Source organism: Phoca vitulina, unplaced genomic scaffold (genome assembly GCF_004348235.1).
Source record: "Phoca vitulina isolate PV1807 unplaced genomic scaffold, GSC_HSeal_1.0 scaffold30, whole genome shotgun sequence".
NCBI classification, from domain to species: Eukaryota; Metazoa; Chordata; class Mammalia; order Carnivora; family Phocidae; genus Phoca; species Phoca vitulina.
Window position 1 is genome coordinate 8521472 of NW_022589733.1, and position 24513 is coordinate 8545984.

At 44.2% G+C, this 24513-nt stretch overlaps 2 protein-coding genes across 4 annotated transcripts in view; both read right to left on the reverse strand.

Moving 5' to 3' along the window:
* CES1 (carboxylesterase 1) overlaps positions 1-274 on the reverse strand; it is a 28570-nt gene extending 28296 nt beyond the window's left edge. The window contains exon 1 of the mRNA XM_032424157.1: positions 171-274. Coding sequence (XP_032280048.1) covers positions 171-222 — 52 coding nt within the window. The 5' untranslated portion in view covers positions 223-274. The remainder of the gene's footprint in view (positions 1-170) is intronic.
* Positions 275-738: 464 nt separating this feature from the next.
* Positions 739-24513, reverse strand: part of CES5A (carboxylesterase 5A) — a 286636-nt gene continuing 262861 nt past the window's right edge. For 2 of the 3 annotated variants that reach the window (XM_032424160.1, XM_032424158.1), the window contains exons 8-12: positions 23345-23413; positions 21727-21874; positions 14473-14625; positions 12231-12303; positions 11004-12131 (exon numbers count right to left, since the gene is read on the reverse strand). In XM_032424160.1, the coding sequence (XP_032280051.1) occupies positions 11909-12131; positions 12231-12303; positions 14473-14625; positions 21727-21874; positions 23345-23413 (666 nt within the window). In that variant the 3' untranslated portion in view covers positions 11004-11908. Of the gene's footprint in view, positions 932-11003; positions 12132-12230; positions 12304-14472; positions 14626-21726; positions 21875-23344; positions 23414-24513 lie in introns of those variants that run through there. The other variant, XM_032424159.1, reaches the window with a different exon arrangement.

The following is a 24513-nucleotide window of genomic DNA, read 5'->3' on the forward strand; positions in this document are numbered from 1 at the left end:
GGGACTGTCTGGGCACCAAGCAGGTGAAGTCCAGAGGGCGCTGGCTGCTGCAGAACTGGACCTGCCATACTCTACCCCTCCATGCATCTCTCCCACCTCGTTCTCCCCCACCTCGCACCCGGGCAAGGATTTCCAAACGCACCCCGCTATTTTATTTCGGAAGGACTCACCCCAAGTCATGGAAGTGGCGAGGGAGGTCAGGACCAGAGCAAAGAGCCACATTGTGAAGGGATTGCAGCTCCAGGGCCTCAAGCCCTCTACACCACTTAAAAAGTCTGTTCAGGTCCCGCCCCATTGCCCCACTCCCACCCCACAGCCCTATGGCTCTGGACCTCTGCAGGGCCTCTGGGCCACGCCCACCCAGAGTTCACCCTCTTTCATCCAAACAAACTGGACTGAGTCTCCGATTGCAGATAGCCACAGACTCGTCCAGCAGCCTGTTACATAAGGGCTTCTCCTTTGCAGAACTCTAAACTTAGAGCACTGTGAATTTCCCAAGGCAGGCAGGAGCAGACAGATGCTTTTTTTTTTTTTTTTTTTTTTAAGATACTATTCATTTATTTGACAGAGACAGTGAGAGAGAGAACACAAGCAGGGGGAGCTGGAGAGGAAGAAGCAGGCTTCCAGCTGAGCAGGGAGCTGGACATGGGGCTCGATCCCAGAACCCTGGGATCACGACCTGAGCCGAAGGCAGACACTTAATGACTGAGCCACCCAGGCGCCCCAGGAGCAGAGAGATGCCTTTAGGGAGGGGGGAAGCTTTGGTCCAGGGTTCTCAGAACAAGCTTGAAAACTGGAGCAAAAGCCAGTCCCATAGTTGCTCAGCTGGGGAACTCAGGACAAATCTTTCTTAGCTGTTTGGGCTTCTTCTCCATACAGTTCTGTGCTCTCAAGTTCGGAAGCACCTTAAATTCATCCGGCTTCCCTCTCCCTTTTAAAAAAAATTGATTTATTTTAGAGAGAGAGACGGGGGGGTGGGCGAGAGAGAGAAAGTGAGTGGGGGGAGGGGCAGAGGGAGAGAATCTTCAAGCAGACCCCCGCCCAGGGCAGAGCCCCATGTGGGGTTCGATCCCAGGATCCATAAGATCACAACCTGAGTCGAAACCAAGAGTCAGACGCTTAACTGACTGAGCCACCCAGGTGCCCCATCCGGTTCCCTTTTGATACTAAATTAACTTTACAATATTCCTGTCAAGCCACTCAGCCTCTTGTCACATACCTCCAGGGTCAGGGAATGCATTCCTTCTCCAGGCAGGGATCTTTGGGCAGAATACTTTTACAGTGAACGAACTCTAGGTCTCTACAGTCCCTGGCTCTAATCATCCATCCATCATTCCATTTATTCAATATTCCATTTATTCATTCATTCATTCATTTACCAAATGCCAGACACGATGCTGGTACAGAGATGAATTCAAGGGATATTCCTTCTCCTCAAGGAGCTCACCATGTAGTGGATAAGACGCCTGGTGTGTGTGTTTGGTGAACCACTGCACAATGTGAAAGCCCCAGAACAGAGGGATACAAAGTGCTCTGGGTATACCTGGGAGAGTCTCATGTGTCTGCTTGGGGACACAAGGAAGATGAAGATGCTCAAAGCCTGTTTCATAGAATCACTGAATGTCCAACAGAAGGGAATTCCTTAAACATAGTCTGGCACAGCTGGCTAAGGAAATACTCTGCATTCACTCAGACTAGTGATGCACACCCCACTAACTGACAGGGACAGTCATGATCTCTTGTGAAAGGGGAAAAAGAGGTTGTAAAATACTTGTGGTTGCTTTATAGGATACAGTTTAGTGATTCCTCAAAAATTAAACATGGAGTTACTATATTCCCAGCAATTCTACTCCTAGGTATATACCCAAGATAACTGGGAACATACCCATACAAAAACAAGACAAAAATAACAGCATTATTCCTAATACCCCAAAGTGAGAACAGCCCAAATGACCATCAATTGATGAATGGATAAATAAAGTGTGATCTAGCCATACAATGGAATATTATTCAGCCATGAAAAGAAACAAAGTATGGATACTTGCTACAACATGGATGAACCTGGAAAACCATACACTAATGAGAGAAACCAGACACAGAAGGCCGCATGTTATACGATTCTATTTATATGAAAAGTCCAGAATAAGCAAATGCATGGAGACAAAAAGATTAGAGGTTGCTTGGGGCAGAGGAGAGGGGCATGAGGAATGACTGATAATGGGTAGGAGGCTTCTTTGTGGAGTGATGAGATGTTCTGGGTTTAGATTGCACTCATGATTATACAACTATGTGAATATCCTACCAAAAAAACACTGAATTGTACACTTAAAAAAGTGAATTTATGGTATGTGCATTATCTTTCTTTTTTTTAAAGATTTTATTTATTTATTTATTTATTTATTTATTTATTTATTTATTTATTTGGTGGGGGCAGGAGGAGACGGGGAGGGACAGGGACAAGCCGACTCTGCCCTGAACGCAGAGCCTGATGAGGGCCTCACTCCCAAGACCCTGAATTCAGGACCTGAGCCAAAACTGAGAGTTGGACGATTAACTGACTGAGCCACATGAATTATCTTTCAATAAAATAAATACTTAAAAATCCAGTCATGTATAATAGCCCATTTTAGTAAAAGCATATCTTTGCATAGAAAAAAATCCTGGAAGGTTATACATCTAATTTGTATTACAACAGCCATTTTCTGGCTGTCGCATTGTGTTTTTACTTATTTATACTTTCCACTTCTATTCATTCAGGCATTCGTGTGACAAATATTTATTGAGGGTTCCCTGTGCGGCAAACAAGGGGCTGAGTGCTTTGTATGCAGTACCTCACTCGGTTCTCAAAGGAGCCCTGTGAATTGATACTCCTATCTCCTAGGACTCAGCACGGGCAAGGAACATCAAGTATAGGAAGAGCTAGGGATTGAACAAGAGTTGCGTAATGTTCCAGACCATACTCTTATCCAATCTGTTGTGCTGTCCAAACCTTATTGACAAACTGACTTTGTTGGTTCCCTAAGCACATGCTTGATTTGCCTTTGGGTGAGCCGTTATGGTTTCTTTCTCCTGGGAGCCTTGATTTGCCTTTGGGTGAGCTGCTATGGTTTCTTTCTCCTGGGAGCCTTGATTTGCCTTTGGGTGAGCTGCTATGGTTTTTCTCTCCTGGGAGCCTTGATTTGCCTGTGGGTGAGCTGCTATGGTTTCTCTCTCCTGGGAGCCTCTCCATCTCCACCCTTTAAAGCGCCCACACCTCCCTGCTGACCCCTCCAGACTCTGAGGCTGTCTGGGAGGATGGGTGGAAACAGGAGTGCTGGGTTCTTGGAACAGGTAGTGACTGGGCGGCAGAGGTGCTTGCTGCTCGCTCCGTCTTCATGGTGCTCCTCTCCCCGTGGAGACGGACTTGTGGTGGAGAAGTCACTGTCCAGCCAGGAGTCACACACCCCAGGCCCCCTGCCTTTAACTGGAGACATGAGATGTGTTCTTGTCAGTGGAGAGGAAGCAGATGCGGAGCAGGGTTGTCTCCAGGCCGGCGCGGTCAAGGGGCAGCTCTGCCTTCTCTATGCTCGGACTCTTTTCCTGGTGTCCTTGGGCAAGCCTGCTCTTGTCCAGGCCAGAACAATATTGACATCCGAGAGAACTGGGCGACCAGCAGCCACAAAGCACATGACACTCAGAAAAGCTCATGGGTTCTTGGCCAAGGCCATAGGTTAGAGCTGAAATGAAGCATCTGGAGACCCCAATTCAAAAAAACATGGTAATTTGCACTCCTTCTAGCCGCTGTGGCAGGCCAGTGAGGGGAGCACTGGGATAGGGCCAAGGGCTTTGTGACAGCGCTACAGTCAGTCCCCAGAGGTGATCGCTTCCATGATGACTGACCTGGGCTGGGGCTCCTCCCTTTCATCCAGGAAAGAAACAGGAGTTATAAAGACCACCCTAAGAAAGAGGACCCCTATCTCTCTCCACAGGGGACAATCTGGCTTGTCTTCCTAAGATGACAACAAGACTGTTTCTAACCACTTTAGCACACCACACACACACACACACACACACACACACACACGTTAAGGCATATAACCATTATACCTTTTGCCCTGACCAGCCCATCTTTGCAGCCTGGGAAAAAGCCCTGGTTCTCAGCCTAAAAAAGTTGTAGAACGCTGTCTTAGCAAAATATAAAAGGGAGGGAGGGATTATTCCCTCGATCTCACTATTTAATCACATGCCTGCTTGTGACATTAGCCAATTCTGCAAACAGGCAGCTACTCCCAGACCTTGCCATGTCTGGCTGCAGCCTGGAAGCCCATTCCTGACTCATGATGATTCTGCAGAGTAATGGGTGAGGCTGGAGCTTACAAAGCCTCACGCCAGACCTCAGTTTTGCTTAATGTGTATGGCCTCCTTGCATCCCATCAGCTCTGTGAATAATACAGCTCTTCTTGCTTCAGTGGCAGTTGACTAGGCTGATTGCTTTTCCCCTGGGAAACTCCCTAAGGTTTCTCGCATGGAGCTAGATGGTCTGAAGAGTGAAATCCTAGAAACTGGCCTTAACTCTCAAGCGTTTAGACAGATCTTAGGGGAGAAGACACCTCTGAGGCCTCCAAGTTATCCCCCCAAACCTCTCCAACAAATTCCTCAACAGACACATGGAGAGCACCTACTAGAACAAGTCCTCAAAGAAATATGAGCCCATGTCCTAGGATTGACTGAGGCAGAGCACCTATGGGAAAGTTTGACCTGGGGGTGGCTTCGGGAGGGGAGTGCTTCACTCGCCATGGGCATAAGGGGTTATTCCACAAGGCACAGACAACTGGAGATGTTTCATCTCCGACTGGCAACCCCATGCCATCTCCATCAGGCAATCACATGGGACTGCCTAGTTTAGCTTCTGCTGAGTAAGAATATATGGTGAAAGTAGGGTAAACTATGGTAGCAAATAATCCCAGAATGTCAGTGGTTTGTTTCTGCTTATGTAAAGAAACGTGGTGCCGTTCCTCCAGTGATCTAAACAAGGGGTCAGCAAAGTTTTTCCGTAAAGGGCCAGGTAGTAAATACTTTAGGCTTTGTGGGTCATATGGTCTCTGTGGCAGCTGCTCAATCTGCTGTTTTAGCAAAAGCAGCCATAGATAACACCCAGGCAAATGGACACGGCTGCGTTTCAATAAAACCTTATTTGAAAAACAGGTGGCAGGCTAGATTTGGCCCATGGGCCAGTTTCTGACTCCTGATCTAGAACATGGCAGCTTTACCATCTTTAACTCATAGTTTCTCATGTTTTCCTGGGTGCCAATTCTAGTCAGCTGGAATTAGAAGAAGCACAGAGGAGTGAACAGGGGGGTTGGGCCAGGCCTGGATGTGGCCCTCCTCACCTCTACTCACATTCCATTGGAAAGAACATAGCTGCATGGCCAATCTAATTGTAAGGAAGGCCAAGAGATCTGGTCTGGTTGTGTGCCAAAGGAGATTGGACAGACTTTAATGGCAATTCCTGCCAGAGATAATAATATCCATTAAATCATCAATTTGATACTAGGGATTTTTTTTCTAACACATAGCAAAATAAATATATAACTATTATATAACGCTTTAAAGTTTATTTGTGCATCATCTGAAATCATCTTATGTAACTCCAGGAATAAGTGTACTATACTTTGGTAAACAATGAGCGTCTGTATTTCTTTTATTTAAATTCTGATAGCCTGATTGTAAACCTAGTCCCTGCTTGCTTGGGCTACTCTATAAAGGTTTCCTTCAGCCTCTTAAGAGTAAAGAAGGAAAAAGGGTGAATCAGAAAGACAAAAATGGAAGCCCCAGAAAGTTAAGATTGAATTATATTCTGAAAACAGTCCAGCAAATCCAATTTATTATTATGGATTGTATTATAGACATCTGGGTGATACAGTGACCTTGAACGAGAGGTGTTTTGTGTGTTTTCTTACTCTGAGCATTGTTAGAGTTTATGTCTATGAATGCCCAAACCGTCCATGACTTCTGATAATGCAGGGCATTAAGAGGTGAGCAAGAAAATTAACAAGTCAGGAAACGACAGATGTTGGTGGGGATGTGGAGAAAGGGGAACCCTCCTACACTGTTGGTGGGAATGCAAGCTGGTGCAGCCACTCTGGAAAACAGTATGGAGGTTCCTCAAAAAGTTGAAAATAGAACTACCATACGATCCAGCAATTGCACTAATGGGTATTTACCCCAAAGATACAAATGTAGGGATCCGAAGGGGTACATGCACCCTGATGTTTATAGCAGCAATGTCCACAATAGCCAAACTGTGGAAAGAGCCAAGATATCCATCGACAGATGAATGGATAAAGAAGATGTGGTATATATATACAATGGAATATTATGCAGCCATCAAAAAGAATGAAATCTTGCCATTTGCAACGACGTGGATGGAACTGGAGGATATTATGCTGAGCGAAATAAGTCAATCAGAGAAAGACATGTATCATATGACCTCACTGATATGAGGAATTCTTAATCTCAGGAAACAAACTGAGGGTTGCTGGAGTGGTGGGGGGTGGGAGGGATGGGGCGGCTGGGTGATAGACATTGGGGAGGGTGTGTGCTATGATGAACGCTGTGAAGTGTGCAAGACTGTTGAATCACAGATCTGTACCTCTGGAGCAAATAATACATTATATGTTAAAAAAAAAAAAAGAAGAAGAAGAAGAAGAAGATAGCAGGAGGGGAAGAATGAAGGGGGGTAAATCGGAGGGGAAGACGAACCATGAGAGACTATGGACTCTGAGAAACAGACTGAGGGTTCTAGAGGGGAGGGGGGTGGGAGGATGGGTTAGCCTGCTGATGGGTATTAAAGAGGGCATGTTCTGCATGGAGCACTGGTTGTTATATGCAAACAATGAATCATGGAACACTACACCAAAAACTAATGATGTAATGTATGGTGATTAACATAAGATAATAAAACAAAACAAAACAAAACAAAAAAAGAGCCTTGGTTGAGGTGCCTGGGTGGCTCAGTCATTAAGCGTCTGCCTTCGGCTCAGGTCATGATCCCAGGGTCCTGGGATCGAGCCCCGCATCGGGCTCCCTGCTCCGCGGGAAGCCTGCTTCTCCCTCTCCCACTGCCACTCCCCCTGCTTGTGTTCCCTCTCTCGCTGTGTGTCTCTCTGTCAAATAAATAAATAAAATCTTAAAAAAAAAAAAAAAGTAATTCTTAAAAAAAAAAAAAGCCTTGGCAACATCAACGTAGTGTGGTTTCTGTCCAGAGATTTGAATGTCCAAAGGAAGACGTTCCCTGAGGTTCAAGGAAATGGCGCGGTCACAGTGATCCTTGATGAAGCCAACGCCTGGTCACCTAACCCTGCCCATCAATGGTCCACAGGAATGCAATTTTGTAAATCAATTGTTGCATTATAGCAAACTAAGCAAGGAAACATACAGTAATGAATAAAGAGAAAAGTGAAAGAATCCTTTAGAAAAATACCAAGTACCAACAACAATATGGAAGACCTGGAAATTTCCTTACTCTGCTGGTAGGAGGGCAAGTCTGCACGACCACTTTGGAAAACTTTTTGGAGTGCCTACTAAAGTTGACATATGCAACCCTGGTGACCCAGCAAAGCCACTCCTAGGTAAATATCCAAGAGAAATGCATGTATGTAGTCATCAAAAGACATGTTCTAAAATATTCATGCCAACTCTTTTCATAATAACCTGAAACTGGAAACTCTCCAAATGCCCAACACCAGTAGAATGGATAGATTATGGCATATTCACACAAATAATGGCTACACAGGAGCGATAAAAATCTGTAACCACTTACTATGTGGATACATGATGCGAAGATACACGCCCTCTCCCACCTCTGCCCTCCTGGGACCTGCAGCCAGGGCCACAGGTGGGGAGTTGGGCTTTGGGGTAGGCCAGGAAGGTCCAGAGTCTAAAGGGCCCTTGAGGGGAGAGTAGCAGGAACAGGGAGCCGCGAGGGAAGGGACCCTTTCCTGCCCATCTCAGGTGGGCTCCTCGGGGCTCAGTGGGAAAGTACAAAAATTAGGAAAGAGAAAAGCCTGCTGGCCCCAACGTCTGCTCTCCCTTGTGAAGGTAGTCATCGGAGTCAGACTTTTCAGGTAATGGGTTGGAATTTTCCCCTTTCCAAGTGCTACAGAGAAAAGGAACGATGATAAATAGTATTGGTTTATAATTTAACCATTTTTTTTTTTTTTTTACCTTCGCAGTTGTGCAATATCACGCCACCCCCATCTCAGGAGCCTCAGAGGGGAGGAGAGCGGTTTTTCCCCTTAATGCTGCCCTCTGCTGCACATTAGGGAATTCACAGGCAAAGATTTGGTTTGTCTCCAGGGTTTTGTTGGATTTGATTTGATTTAGTGACTCAGGTCCAAGATTGTAAGGGGAGGGGGGCGGGGGGTGGGCAGATTTTCTGTAAAAAAGGAAGTTGTTGAATTTACAATAAGAAAGCAATGAAATAGTTTGTTTTTACAGTGGTGGGAAAGCAGAGGTGAGTGGGAAATGCATGTTTCTGTGTTGCTGATGAGCAGGAAGTGAAGGGACCCTTTGGGGAAGTGAATTTGTAGAACATAAGAAGAGCAATTTAGGGCCACCTGGGGGGATCAGACGGTTAAGTGTCTGCCTTCTGCTCAGGTCATGATCCCGGGGTCCTGGGATTGAGCCCCGCATCGGGCTCCCTGCTCAGCAGGGAGCCTGCATCTCCCTCTCCGTCCGTGCGCCCTCTCTCTCAAATGAATAAATAAAATACTAAAAAAAAAAAGAAGAGCAATTTAAAAAGGGCACGGCCTGTGACTGGGTCCATCTTCTGCAGATCCAGATGGCAGGAATAGTTTTAAAAAGTAAAAGTACTCATTCCCAAAGCTGCTCATCAAATTATATCCATAAATGTCCCAGGAGCAGGCTACTGGCTAGAGATGGTGACATATCCACATCAGACAGATATGAAAGCTGATTCTTTGAAGATCCTCTACCGACTTGGAATACATATACCACACTGTGAATACTCAGCAGTTCGTAATCGGGGGTGCGCATCTAATGCCTAAAAAGTGAAAACATACGTTTCCAGGTCCCATCCAAGAAGTTTCTGGTTTGGCTGGACTGGGGAGCGGCTTGGGCAGTGGAATTTTGGAAAAGCCCTCTGGGTGATTCCTCTACTTACACCTCTGATAGGAAACCCTGAATTAAATGAAAAAAAGCAGGATGCCAAGTAGCATTTATATTTCAGCTTTAACTCAATACAACATCTGATGGCACGTGGACAGGAATAAGGAGGAAAGAGGGCCTTGTATCTAGATGCGTTGGAAATATGCTCCCTCTTGCAAGACACCTACCAAAATTAGAACCGTATTTGAGGATGCTGGGACTGTGTGCAGTATATAAATAAGTGTAATGTCATTTAATATGATAGTATTTTAAAAAATGAGTTGAGTGGTGTTTTCTAGCTGTTAGTTTAGCCAAATATCAGTGTAGAAATTAGCCGTCTGCAGCTGCAGAGGCAACTGAATTTCCAGCTTGCTTGTGTGTGGCTTGGTTCCTCTTCCTAGAACCAGAAAATGCCCTGAGCATTGTTGGTCCACAACCACCTAAGTCAGACACAATCCAACAGATTTGGACCCTATGCTGAGGGAGGCAGGGAGCATGGCAGAAAGAGTCCTGCTCTGGAAAGACAAGATACTCGAAGCCTGGTTTTGACTTACTGCTAATTCACTGAATGATTCTGGGCGAATTCCTTCACATCTCCATAGATTTCTATAAAATGAGAGGCCAGGGGTCCAAACCTAAACATCTTCAGGGGAAGGGTAATATGCATGAGTGAAATGGATCAGGCACAAGACAAATTAAACAACTTCCTTTTTTACAGAAAATCCTTCCCCCCCTCTCCCTTACAATCTTGGACCTGAATCACTAAAGCAAATCAAATCCAACAAAACTCTGGAGACAAACCAAATCTTTCCCGTGAATAGTGAGGACTGTGAAAAAATGGAGAGCTTATGCCTTGGTAAAGGGTGGCCCCTACTCAGTACCGGCAGGTTTTTCCATCAAGGTCACTGAGAACAGTTGTGCAGGTTGTGTACTGCACAAGAGCACTACTTCAGAGGAGGTACTGTTCACATCATAGATGTAGTATCTATCAGTGATGATGATTTCCTGGAAGATGCCTGTAGAGGGTTTGAAGAAAGAATACCTTCTAATTTGCACAAAGGTGATGTATGGGCTGTCAGAAGCCCTGGTTACCATGCTGGAACGCAGCTCCAATATTGCCAGATTTCTTCTTCCCCCTCCTCCTCCTCCTCTTCTCTTTTTCCTTCTTTTTCTCTGGAGGGGCTGGAAACATGGCTTTTAAAGTGAAACTCCCCTGATTTCATATTAACTGGAAACTAATTCCAAAACGTTTTTGACATCTGTGGGCTAAACAAAACATTTCTGGGGGCCAAACTGAGGCTAGGAGCTGGAGATCTCTGACCCAGAGAAACTCTACATTATTGACATTTCAGAAACCCTCCTACTCCATGCACCTCATGTGTAATCCTGAGGCAATCACAAAGAAAAACTAATTACCCTGGTAAATTAAATGGATAGAATAGGGATTATGTAGTTATAATATGAATTAAACTAAATATCAAATTATAGTCAATATTAAATATATTAACATATTAAATATAAATTATAAATTAATATATAATTATGTAAACATTAAATTAAATATTAAATTATAATGTGATATAAAAAGTAAAAGTGCGGGGCGCCTAGGCGGCTCAGTCAGTTAAGCGTCTGTCTTTGGCTGAGGTCATGATCTCAGGGTCCTGGGATCGAGCCCAGCACTGGGCTCCTTGCTTAGCGGGGAGTCTGTTTGTCCCTCTCCCCCTGCCCCTCACCCCTGCTTGTGCTCTCTCTCTCTCTGCTCTTTCTCTCTCAATTCAACAAACAAAAATATATATAAAATCTTAAAAAAAAGTAAAAGTGCATCCTTTGAATGATGGTACTGCAACATTCTCCCTACCTATCATCTGGTTACCTTTAATTCATCCTTTCTCCAGAGAACCTCCCGAGACTTGCCTCTAAATTAGATCCCCCTGTTATACTTTTATACAACACCTTACTCTGAGTGATCTTATCAAATTTCTGTCATCAGCTATTCACTAGTGTGAATGTTTGCGTACTGTGTGTTTGCTTAGCCCTGGTGGAGGGCATGTCTTGCTCACCACTGTAGCCCCAGTGTGGATATGTCTGGCACCCATCAGGCACCCAATGTAGGTTTATGGAAGCATAGATTAGTCTCCGCCCCATCAGGCAAACATTTTTTCTCCTCGGTGTCCCCCCGACCTGACTTTGCCACCAGGCGTCTGACTCCTTGGCTCCTGACCTTGATGGACCTCTGGTTTCCATTGCTGAGAAGGAGGCTCTCTGGCCGCCCCACCCCCTCCTCCCCCACTGGAGGAAAGACCCGGTTCTAGCCATCGAGGTTCAAGACATCCATGCTTGGCTTGTGGCTGACACCTGCCTGGATTGGAGTTAGAGCACTCAGATTTCAGGTAATACACATCTCTGATAGGAAATCCACTTCACCTTGGATGCTGGGGGTTGGGGGAGAGTTTTGAGCACAGGATTAAATTCTGCTCCCCATACATATTTCACGTTCTGATTTTGTTTTCTCTTAGTAACAAGATCATTATGATGCCAACCAATAGGCTGGCCCTCCTGCAGATTTATTGAAGAGATCTGGTAGCATTCCAAGACAAGCAGCGTTGTTTGATATAGAAAAGAAGTCCCCTAGGGATCCTCCCCACGTCCATAAAACATCAGTAAAAGCAGCTGATTTCACAAAGTAGCTAAACACAAAAATGGAGCTAATGATCGTGGGGGAAATTGCAGAAGAAGGAAAACCAAAATCACACATAATTTCTCAAGGAGCAAAGAATAAAGGCAGGAACAGAGAAAAGGAGAGTAAGGAAGGAGGACCAGGGAGGGCTGTGGAAGTGGACATAATCAGGGGGAGGGTATCTGACCAAAACTCCACCTCCTGCTCCTTCAGTTTCTGTCCCACGCTCATGTTCAAATCCAGCTTCAGGTACTGCTCGCTCTGACTGTAGGCTGGCCACAGAGGCAGGCCTTCCCCGTTAGGGTCCCTGGAAGTGAGGGCAGAGACGGGGGTGAGATTTCCATCCTCCAACACCTGAATGTGGGGGAGGCTGGGGGAGGCGGGGGGGGGGGGGCGGCTCACTTACCCGGTCCGAGCAAAGTTGGCCCAGTATCTCATCATCTTCCTGCTCAGCAATTTCTCCTCCTCGGTGGCTCCTTCTGAAGGAAGACAATCACAAAATCCGGCTCTCACACGGATTCACCAGAATTCACCCAAGGTGACTCGGGTGCGCTGAATCACGTTCGCATCTCCCTTCCCGCCGATCCCCTCACCAGCCCACCAATCAATGCATTCATTCTGCATCTGCACAGACTGAGGCCCAGAGCAGCCAGGACTCGCCCAAGGAGTCGTGGCTTCCGAATGCTGGAGGAGGCTGAACATGCAGCTTCCCCATCTAGCCAGTTATTTTCCAGTCATTCCTATGAGGCTGCGAGCTCCCTGGGGACAGAGACCACCTCTCTCTGTGTCTCTTTCCACCACTCCCCGCCTCATGCAATTAATTAATTATTGCATTTCTTTATTTGAGAAAGTAATCCTTGCTCAAAGTACAAAATCCAAAATGCAGCAGGGGTATCTAAGGACAATAAGTTTCCCTCCCATCTCTTTTCTCCAGACACCCAGTCCCCAGGCTCAGAGGCAACCATAGCTACCAGCTTTTTGAGTGCCCTCCAAAGGCAGCCTAGTCATGTACTAGGGGTTAAGCGGACCCCTTTTTACACACTCAGTATAATATGAACACATATTCTCCATCTTTTTCTTTTTACTAAAATCGTATCCGGGAGATAGTTCCATACTGTCGCCTATAAACCCACCATTTATTGCCATTTATTGTTCTCTAAATGTATAATGCATAAATATGTATATATGCAATTATAAGTGAATATATAATTCATGCATCCAGTACTCTCTTGGTGGATCTTTACATCGTTTTCAATCTTTACACGTTTTCATCATTGCTGGTAAAAGCAATGCCTCAGCGTGTGCCTATACTTTTGCTTGTGTGCAAGTATAATTGCACAAAAAAATTCTAGACGTTGCATTGCTTGGGCAAAGACCATCTGCATTTTAAATTTGGTAGAGTTTTGCATTAATATATGAGGTTGTCTGTCTCCCCACACCTGCTCAAATACATTATGTAAAATGTATTGCTCCTCCCAAACTTGATAGATGAAAAAGTCTTCCTCAGTCAAGGTTAGTGTGCAATCTTCTTGTTATGGGTGAGGTCAAGTGGATTTTCATACTTAAAAGTCACTCATGTTTCCTTTTCCATAAACTGTCTATTTGTATCTGCTAGCCAGCTTTCCACTGGGTTGCTCTTTTCCCACTGGTTTTAGGAGCTCTTTAGATATTAAGGAATTTAAACTTTGACACACATGTGGTTCATTTTTTCCCATGTGGAGAGTCCCGTGCGCGTCCCACAGTATGAGCTTGGTGATGGTTGCTGAGTTATTGTACAGTGACATTTATTAAGCACTCACTGTGTGCCTTGTGAGAATTTTCACTGAATCCTTATGATAACCTAGTAGTTAAGAGGTAGTTGTGTTATTATCTGCATTATAAGGATGGGAATGAATAAATGACGTAACAAATAAACCTCAGCGCACAAATGTACTTATGCGGAGGCCCGGTCCTCATCGTCGAGAGGCCAGCATGAACTGGTCAAGAGCCTGTATTGTGCAATTTCTTTAACAAAATATTTTAGTGATATCTGTAGTGTGTAGTTGCTGTAATTTTTTTCTGTGGATAACCTCACCTGATTGGCTTATTTTAGGCCCTGCACAGGTCATAAATTCAGGAATGGATGAGCTAACCTCGCTAGCAGCAGCTCACAAGCATCTACATTAGGCCACCTGGGTCCAGAGGACTTTGGGAATTATGAAAAACATGGTTTTTTGTTTTTTGTTTGTTTGTTTGTTTGTTTGTTTTTGCCTTTTAAAGCACTGGGTGGTAGCCTCATCGACAGGTCTGGAAAGGGCAGGGAGGGTAAGACCAGTGGTCAGAGAGAAGGAAGAAAGTGGTTTTAATTAAAAAAAGAAATTAGGTCGCTTGAGTGCCCCCAACTGCCCAGCCCTTCCGGCTTTAGCACAAAGAGAAACACTCATGAAGCCAATGCGGGCAACTCTTTTTCATCTTGGTTTCTAAAAATAAGAGTGGGGGCGTTTTCCAGGGAATGGTTGTGTCTGTAAACCACAGACTAAGTTCTAACCCACCAGTACTCCAGGGCTCTGGCGTCATGTTGGGTGGGGGGAGGGGCTTCTCCCCAGCTCATCCCCAGCTCGAGTCCCCACAAGAGCAGAAGCACCCCGCCCCCGAAGCCTGTTCCTTACCGAACATGACAATGTCGCCTTTCAGGAAGGCACCTCCAAATACAAAGCGGATTTCATCAGAGTGATCGGCTTTGACGAAAGTCGGCCTTGTGTCCTTTAAGCACTGGGGCCCGTGTTGAAACTCGTAGAAGTAGACAGGTCCTGCCCCAGCATCTGCACAGAGGTAGGAGAGGGCCTGTGGCCAGTGCAAAGCGCGGCGGAACAGGGGCTGGCCCCGCATCCCCACCCAGCAGGTCCTCCACACCCGTGGGTGGGACGGCTCAGAGACAAGAGGTGACTGGAACTCTGCTAACTTCCCTCTTCCTTATTGGAGGCTAGTACTTGCCACAGCAGTCCCTGCACCCCTGGTGACAAGAGCTCACTACCCCTCAGGGCAGACTGAGATAAGCCTTTCCTACTGAGCAAAGATCTACCTCCCTGTGACTTCCTCCCACTGATTCTGGTTCAACTGTCCGGAGACAAACCGAACAGTTATTCCCTGCTTCCAACATTCCTTCTCTTCTGCTAAAGGTCTTTGCTTTGTAATTCCTCCCCGCCCCCACCTTTCCCTGCACCATCAATGTTTCTCTACTGGACCACTGCCATCCGTAGCCAACATGCTTACATGTCTCCCGTTAACACACGCACACACACGTGTGCACACACACACAGAGACACACACAAACACACATACTCTTGGTCTCAGCTTCCCCTCTGGCTACTGGCTTATCTCTCTAAATCCCTTCTAGCAAGACCCTACAATACTCATTATCTCTGCTCCCTCTCCTCATTCTCTCTCTCTCTCTCTTAATTAAAGTGTCATTTATGGACAATAAAAAGCGCAGATTTTAATTACATGATTTGATGAGTTTTTGCAAGTGTATACACATTCCTGTAACCACCATGCCAAGGTATACAGAGCATTTCTATCACCCTGGAAAATTCCCTTGTGTGTCTTTGTGGCCACTCTACCAGGAGACAATCAACCCGTTTATTGATTGTCACCACAGATTAATTTTGCCTGTCCTTGACCTCTGCATAAATGGAGTAGCACAATATATATACTTTTATGTGTCTGGCTTCTTTTCCTGGGTGTAATGTTTTTGAGATTCATCCATGTTATTTCATGTATCAGTCGTTGATTCCTTTTTATCACCAAGTAGTATGCTATTGCATGAATATACCACAATGTATTTACCCACTCATCTGATGATAGACTTTTGGGTTCTTTCTAGTTTGGTGCTATTATGATTAAAGCTGCTATTAATGTCCATATGCAAGGAAGGACATAAGCTTTCACTTCTCTTCAGTGAATGCCTAAGAGTAGAATGGTTGAGTAATAGGGTAGGTGTGCACTTAATTTTATAAGAAACTGACAGTTTTCCAGAATGGTTGTACCATTTTACATTCCCTCCAGAAGTCCACGATACTTCTGAATATTCCACATCCTTTGCAGTACTTGTGCGTATGGTGTGTGTTTTCAGTATTAGCCATTCTAGTAGGTATACATGGTTTCCTCATTTGGGGTTTATTTTGCATTTCCCTGATGACTAATAATATTGAGTACCTTTTCTTGCGCCAAAAGAGGCTTTCCTATATCTTGTTTTGTGAAGTGTCCTTTCAAGCCTTTTATCTGTTTGTAATTGGAACGTTTGTCTTTTCATTATTGAATTGTAAGAGTTCTCATATGCTGGATGTGAAGTTTTTGTCAGATAATTATGTTGTGAATATTTTCTTCCAGTCTGTGGCTTGCCTTCTCCTTTCTGTAGCAACATTGGGTTTTTTGTTTTTTGTTTTAGGTAAAATACACATAACATAAAATTCACCACTTGAACCATTTCTAAGTATGTAAATCAGTAGTTTTTAGTACATTCAGAATGTTGTACAACCATCACCACTATTGAGGCCCAGAACATTTTCAGCTCCCCAAACAGAAATCCCGGACCCATTATGCAGTCACTCCCCATTTGCCCTTCCCTCCTGTCCTTTGGAAACTGCTTTCTGTCTCTGTGGATTTGCCTATTCTGGACTTTTCATATAAATGGAATCACACATGTGGCCTTTTGTGTCTGGCTTCTTTCACTTAGCATAATGGTCTCATGGTTCAACCACGTTGTAGCAGGTGTCAGGATTTCATTGCTTCCTATGGCCAAATGATAACCCATCTTATGTGTACACCACGTTCTGTTTATCCATTCATCAGCTGATAGATCTTTGGGTTGTTACCACTTTTTGGCCTCTCTAAAGAAGGCTGCTATGAACATTCATGTACAATTTTTGCTTGACCATCTGGTAGTCAATTATCTTGGGTCTATCCCTAGGAGTGGAATTGTTGGGTTATACCGTGATTTTATGTTTAATTTTTTGAGGAACAGTCAAACCACTTTCTGCATTGCATTTATCATTTACCAGTCCCACCAGCAGGACATGAGAGTTCCAGTTTCTCCACATTCTCAATAACACTGTTATTTTCTGGGTTTTGTTGGTTGGTTTTTTAATTATAGCCACTTTAGTGGGTATGAAGTGGTATGTCACTGTGGTTTTGATTTGCGTTTCCCTGATGGTTAATAATGTTGATCACCTTTTCATGTGCTTATTAGTCATTTGTATATCTATTTTGGAGAGATGTCCATTCAATCCTTTGCCCATTTTTGAATTGACTTGTTTGGTTTTTTGCTGAGCTTTAAGGGTCCTTTGTATATTCCAAATAATAGACCCCTATCATATAAATGATTTACAAATATTTTCTCCCACTCTGCAGGTTGTCTTTTTTACTTTCTTTATATTGCCCTTCGATGCACATTAATTTTTCATTTTAATGAAGTCCAATTTATCTGGATTTTTTTCTTTTTTGATTATGCTTTTGTTGTTATATCTAAGAATCCACTGTCACTTTCAACCTATTTGTGTCTTTAGTTCTAAAGTGAGTCTCTTCGAACCATGAGAGACAATGGACCCTGAAAAACAAACTGAGGGTTCTAGAGGGGAGGGGGGTGGGAGGATGGGTGAGCCTGCTGATGGGTATTAAAGAGGGCACATTCTGCATGGAGCACTGGGTGTTATGCACAAACAATGAATCATGGAACACTACATCAAAAACTAATGATGTAATGTATGGTGATTTAACAATAAAAAATTTTTTAAAAAACCACTAAAAAAAAATAAAGTGAGTCTCTTGTAGACAGCATACAGTTGGACTGTTTTTATAATCCACTCATTCTGCAATGTCTGCCTTTTGAGAGGATCCACTTACATTTAGTATAATTACTGACTATGAAGGACTTATTTCTGCCATTTTACTATTTGTTTCCCATATGTCTTATATCTTTTCTATTCTTCAAGTCTTCCATTACCATAATATTTTCCAGTGTACCATTTTGATCCCCTCTTGTTTCTTTTACTATACATATTTTTAGTTATTTTCTAAGTGGTTGCCCTGGGGTTACAATTAACATCCTAATTTATAATAATCTATTTCAAATTAATACCAACTTTGTTTCAATAGTATACAAAAGCTTTCCCCCTTTATAGCTCTGCACCTTTATATTGTTATTGGCACAGATTGGATCTTGATGCATTGTATGTGAAAACATAGATTTATAATTATTATTTTGTACAGTTGTTTTTAAATCATATAGGAAAACAAGGAGACATTAGACATTAGACAATACTGACTTCTATAAGTAAACATAAGTAATGTAAGTACCATTAGTAGTGTTCTTTTTTCTTCTTGTGGATTTGAGATTCTGTCTAGTGTCCTTTTGTTTCAGCTTTAAGGACTCCCTTTAGCATTTTTCAGGCAGGTTTACTAGTGACAAACTCTCTCAATTTTTGTTTATCTGGTAATGTCTTGATTACCCCTTCATTTTTGAAGATAGTTTTGACAGATATGGAACTCTTGGTTGGCAGGCTTTTTTTTCTTTCTGCACTTTGAATAAGTTATTCTATTGCCTCTGGCCTCTGTGGTTTCTGTTGAGAAATCAGCTGTTAATCTTATTGAAACTACTTTGTACATGATTAGTCTATTCACTTTAACTGCTTTCAGGAATTTCTCTGTTTTTGGTGTTTGATTGATTATATCTCTATGTGGATTTCTGAGTTTTTCCTACTTGGGATTCAAATTCCATCAAATTTGAGACATTTTGATCATAATTTCTTTAAATATTATTTTTACCTCTTTTCTCTTTCCTCTCCTTCTGGAAGTCCTATCATGCATATGTTGGGATGTTTCATGGTGTTCCACAGGTCTCTTGGGCTCTGTTCATTTTTCCTCATTCCTTTATCTTTCTGATCCTCACACTGGGTAATCTCAATGGATTTATGTTCAAGTTCTCTGTTTCTTTCTTCTCCATGATCAAATCTGGCATTGAGTCCCTCTAATGAATTTTCCATTCCAGTTGCTGTATTTCACAATGCCAGATGTCTATTTGGACCTTGTTATAATTTTATAAATTCTCTCTTTATTGCTTCTCTATGTGGTGAAACATCATTTTCATGGTTTCCTTTAATTTTTTATATGTGGTTTCCTTTATAGCTATTTGAGTATATTTAATAGTTGGTTTAAAGTGGTTAGTAAATCCAATGTCTGGGGTTCTTCAGGGACAGTTTCTATTAATTTCTTTTTTTCCTGTCTGTGGGCCATACTTTCCCATCTCTTTGCATGCCTTGTTGAACACTGGAGATTTTGAATATTATAACGTGGCAACTCTGAACATCAGATTCTACCCCTTTGCCATGGTTTACTGTTACTGCTTGTTGTGGTTGCTGTTGTTAGCTTGTTTAGAAATGTTTCTGTACTAATTTTGACTATTCTTCATCATGTGTGACCACCAGAGTCTTTTTTCTCCTGTTATCTTAGCAGTCAACTAATAATTTTATGAGTCAGCTGAGATTTTCATAAATGCCTAAAACAAACAAACAAAATCTCTCAATCTTTGAAGATGGGCATTATGTGTGTGTTGAAGCACACCCTCAACACTCAGCTAGACAGTTTACAACTCTTACTTAGCTTCCACTTTCTGTAAGAGAATAGCCTTCAGGTCAACCAGATATAACAGCTTAGGGCCATCTCAGGCCTTTTCTGAGCATTCTCCCCACTCTGGACATGCACAAGGCCTTCTAATTTCCCAAGAACATGAGGGAGCTTCTTAAACCTTTATTCCCAGAGCATTCCATTGCCCAGCTTTTCTTCCTAAGTGTTGTCTATTGTTTATTCTAACTGTTATCCCTTGCCTCTGGTGGCAGCAACAAATACATTTACTTTTTTTTTTTTTTTTTTAGAGAGAGCATGCATGCATGTGTGCATGTGAGCAGGGGTGGGGAGGGACAGAGGGAGAGGGAGAGAATCTTAAGCAGGCTCCATGCCCAGTGCAGAACTGGACACAGGGCTTGGTCTCACCACCCTGAGATTATAACCTGAGCTGAAATCAAGAGTTGGACGCTTAACCAACTGAACCACCCAGGCGCCCCAGCAAATGCATTTACCCTTAAATGTTGATGAAAAATGCCCTCCAGGTAGGTTCCTAATCCCTGAGACAGTTCTGGGTTAGGTGAAATAAAAGCAAGCCCCTTAAGCTTAGTTGTTTAGGGAGCCACCAGATAGATCAAAGGAAAAACACCACAATTCTTTGAGTATAAGGTCCTTTTTTCTCCCTCCAGTACTAGGAGTCTATACTATAAATGTGGGCTGCTGTCTTAAAGGCCACTGCCTAGCTGGTAGCAGGAAATGGTGCAGAGTAAGTTGAAATGCCACACTCTCTCACTGAGACTCAAGGATCTTTATCTTGATTAAATGGTCACTTGCTTGCTATAAACCCTTGATTTGTTTCCAGGTTCTGATAAAATTGATTCTGACAGTACTTATCAGTTTATTCATTGCTTTTGTGGTGGGACAGATTTTTGGAATTCCCTCCTCCACTATTTTTGCTAACATTGTTAACAGTGTTTTTTGATGAGCAAAAAAATATATATTAATTTTGCTTAAGTACAATTTTAGCTTTTACATTTGGATCTACAACTCATCTCACATTGATTTTTGTGTATAGTGTGAGTTAGGGTGTTGAGGTTCACTTTTTCTACATAAATATCCAGTTATTCCACCTCTGTTTGTTGAACAGAATTTCCTTTCTCCACTGAATTATCTCAGCGTCTCTGTCAAAAACTGGCTAACTATTTTCTGGACTCTCCACTCTGTTCTATTTGTCTATCCTTCAGCCAATACCAGACATTCTTAATTCCTGCATCTCAAAAATAAGACTTGAAATCAGATGATTTGTAAGCCCCCTAACTTTGTTATTCTTTTTCAAGATTGTTTTGGCTATACTTGCATTTCCATGTAAATTTTTAAAATCAATTCATTCATTTTTTCCAAAACCACTGCTGAGATTTTGAGATTGGGATGTATTCTCTGAAGATCAGTATACTCATTTTCTCTTGAATCCATTTTAACCAGACTTTTATCTACATCATCCCATCACAATAGTTCCTGTCAAAGTCACTGGTGATCTCTGTGTTCCCAAATTCAAGAGTCAATTCTTGGTCTTCATTCCCTCGTCACCTCCGTAGACCTTATGATACAGAATCCCACAGCGCCCTGCAACTGCTATCCCCTGCCCTGTTTTATCTTACTTATATTACCATCTAACACATACATATTCTATCTTTACTTGTTTGTTATCAATCTCCCCCACTAGAATGTGAGTTTCATGGTGGCAGGGTCTTTGTTTTGTTCACTGCTGTATCTCTAGGGCCCAGAATACTGTCAGGCACATAGTAGGCTCTTGGTAAAAAAAATTGTGGAAAGATGAGGAAAGGGGAATAGAAGAAAGAGAGAGTGAGTGAGAAGGAGAGAGAGAAGGAATTAGGGCAGGGAGAGGGGAGACAAGGTTTGTGTTCCCCCAAATAATACTCTCTTTCTGGTTGCTCCACTACTCCTTAGAGCTAAAATGCTTGGGAAGACACTTCCAAAGAGAAAGGAATCTGGGAAACTAGTCCCCCCCAAATTATGGGGAGGTGGGAATTTTTTGCATGGTCCTGAAGGAGAAGAAACAGAAACAACAGAACTGATCAACATCCCTGAACTCTGAAAGGCACGGGAATTGCAAAGGTCAGTGTGCAGGGTTATATCCCACAATTCTTGAGAACTCCCTCTCACTGAGGGAACAGAAGGGTGGAGCAGGTGGCCAGTCATCAGGCCACAAGACTCTCTGCAGCCACTGGCCTTGCTGGGCTGTGACCCTGCTGTGGGGTGGGGGGTGGGGGTACTCAGAGACTCACCTCTGTGATATCGAGCTGTGACCACCCCAGGGACCACAAAGAACACATCTCCAAGCAAGTCCAGAAAACTATCTCGTATCTCAACCGGGGAGTGCTTGTTGGAGAAGTATTGATCAGCCACAAGGTATAAATACTGGTTGGGGATGTGCTGTAAAAAAATCATGGTCACAGGAGACCCAGGTCAACAACAGCCAACACATTGAGCATTTGCTTGGGCGGGCATGATTCTGGGGTCTTTACGTGCATTGTCTCATCTAATCCACACAGTGACCCTATGGGGCAAATATCAAAATTAGCCCCATTTCACAGATGAGGGAACTGAGGCCCAGAGAGGGTAAGTGGTTGTCCAAACCAGTGCAACAATGATTCTTCCGCAAGTCTATCTGCAGCCAGACTGCGTGCCCCTAATCACAGTGCGCACGCCTCTCTGAGATGTCAGAAACAGCCATCCCTGTCAACCAAGTGTAGGACTCTTCTGAGTGTAGACCTTTGTGACTGCTACTGGGACCCTGCTTCTGGAAGCAGTGCTGCCTCCAGTCCTTTGCTGTTTGATTTGAACAAGTCTCTTGTTGGAGTTCCCTTATCTATAAAAAATGAGTTGTTCAGAGGATTACATGAGAAACGTGCTATCTGGCACAGAGCCCATCTTCAGTTCTGTCAGTCTCCCCTGAGACCCGTTGCCAAATCCCTGAACAGGGCATTCTGTGCTTTTCTGACCTGGGACGGGGCTGCCTCCCAGGCTTCCATCCCTCAACTTGTCCCAAGCACAAATGCTGGCCAGTGCAAAGTAAACTTCATGAAGGTTCAGGATCTGCCACACTGGTGATGTTCTTGGGGATCTGGGAGCCTGGGAAATGCTGGGACAAGTTATGGCACCTGGACCATCTGTCCTCCCACTTGCCACACGAAAACAGGCACAGCCCTGCAGAAGTTTCTTTGGAATTTGGAGACAGTACAGAGCACACCAGGGAGTACTGCTCAGACTCATTCAGCGGGTCCTCTGAAGGCTGGGTGTTTTTAATCAGGCCCAGAGCAACTCCAGGCTCTGGTGCAAGTGCCCCTGACTTGGACCATATGACCAGCAGAGCCCCTGGCCCCTGTTCCTCCACGAGCCGGACAAACCTAACTCATTCTTCAAGGCCCTTCTCCCTGAGGGAGCCACCTGGCTCTGGTACCTCCCGGGCACCAGAGGGCCTCGGACATTCCTCTGATCTGGTTTGTTAGACACTGTGCCAAAGTGCCTCCTCCTTCCACCCACCCCACGGTCTGCGGATTCAGTACCGAGGCTGCGTATGATGTCACATGCTCTGGGGGGTGGCCCCCTCAGCCCCTACATTACCATGTCCGCAGAGAAGCACGTGAATAGTGGGATGAATGACATGAATGGGAACAATAAGGACCAGTGGCCACATATCGGTTGGGGCAAGTGTGGCTGCCCTGTGGGCTGGTTTTCAGAGCTCCTTGGATTTTGAGACTGAATAAGGGATGGTGGAACCATACTTAGCAAAGATTCACTGAATGAGCGAATGAGGAACGTCTATAGCCCCAGTCCCTTCTCCTGAGAGTGGCCCAAGGAGGTTTCAGCTGACTGAAAAATCAGTTGCCCAAGCTCACTTACCAGGACTGTGTGTAGCAAGTGCAGGGCGAGAGACTTGTTGGAGCCCCCGAGGATCTCAGGAAACTCTTTCTGTGGAGAGAAGTAGGGCGTCCTCTGTGAGCACCTCAGGTCACCAGAAGGGAAAGCGGTCTCTCTGAGGGTCAAAGTGCCTGCTTTTTAAGAAGAGAGGCTGGAGAGCAGGAACCTGTTCAGCCCCCAGGGGGCGACATGCAGGAGCAGCCTCAGTGGGTTGGTGGAGCAATGAAGTTTCTTCTTCCCACATCTGCTAAAATGCCGCCGTTCCCTGCCATACCTGTGGTCTTGTGGCGCCCGAGTGCCTGCTCTATGGAAAGGCCATGTTATGAGCTGACACCACCCCCACATTCCCATGTTAAAGCCCTAGCCCCCACTACCTCAGAATGTGACCATGTGGAGAGAGGGTTTATCAAGAAGTGATTAAATGAGAGAGAGGACGTTAGCTGGGCCCTCATCCAATCCGGCTGGTGGCCTTATATGAGGAGGAAATTCTGACACACAAGAGAGGCACCGGGGATGCGTGCACACAGAGGAAAGACCATGTGGGGACACAGGAAGAAGGCAAGACAAGGAGGGAGGCCCCAGAAGAAACTGGACCTGCTGACACCTTGATCTTGGACTTCCAGCCTCCAGAACTGTGAGAAAATAAATTTCTGTTGTTTAAACCATCTGGTCTGTGGTATTTTATTACGGTGGCCTTAGCAAACTGATAACAGCCTACACCTTGGCTTTGGCATCAAGTCCAAACAGAGACCAGAAAATCTCGAAGCCAGTGACTTATGGTTCTCTTTCTCAAGACCTTTGCAATCAGGGCCTCTGAGAAGCCAGCAGTTTGCCGACAGCCAGTGAGGTGGCCAGGCTGGGGGTTAAGAACCTAGGCTCTGTACGAGCCTATGGGTAATTATTTGCTAACTGACGCCTCCCTGGCCAGTACCACAGCTTAAAAATGTGAGAGGGTAAAAGTACTCTTCACCTGTCAAATGAATTTCTCTTTGACATTTTCTGCTGAAAATCTTAGGATAATAAATCACCAGGGTAAATATTTAAACAACTTTGTCTCCTGGCATCTGAGGGAATCTCCAGGGTCATTCAATTTATCCACAAGTATATTTCAACTACTGAGAACCTCTCTATATGTTCAGGAGCTGAGATTT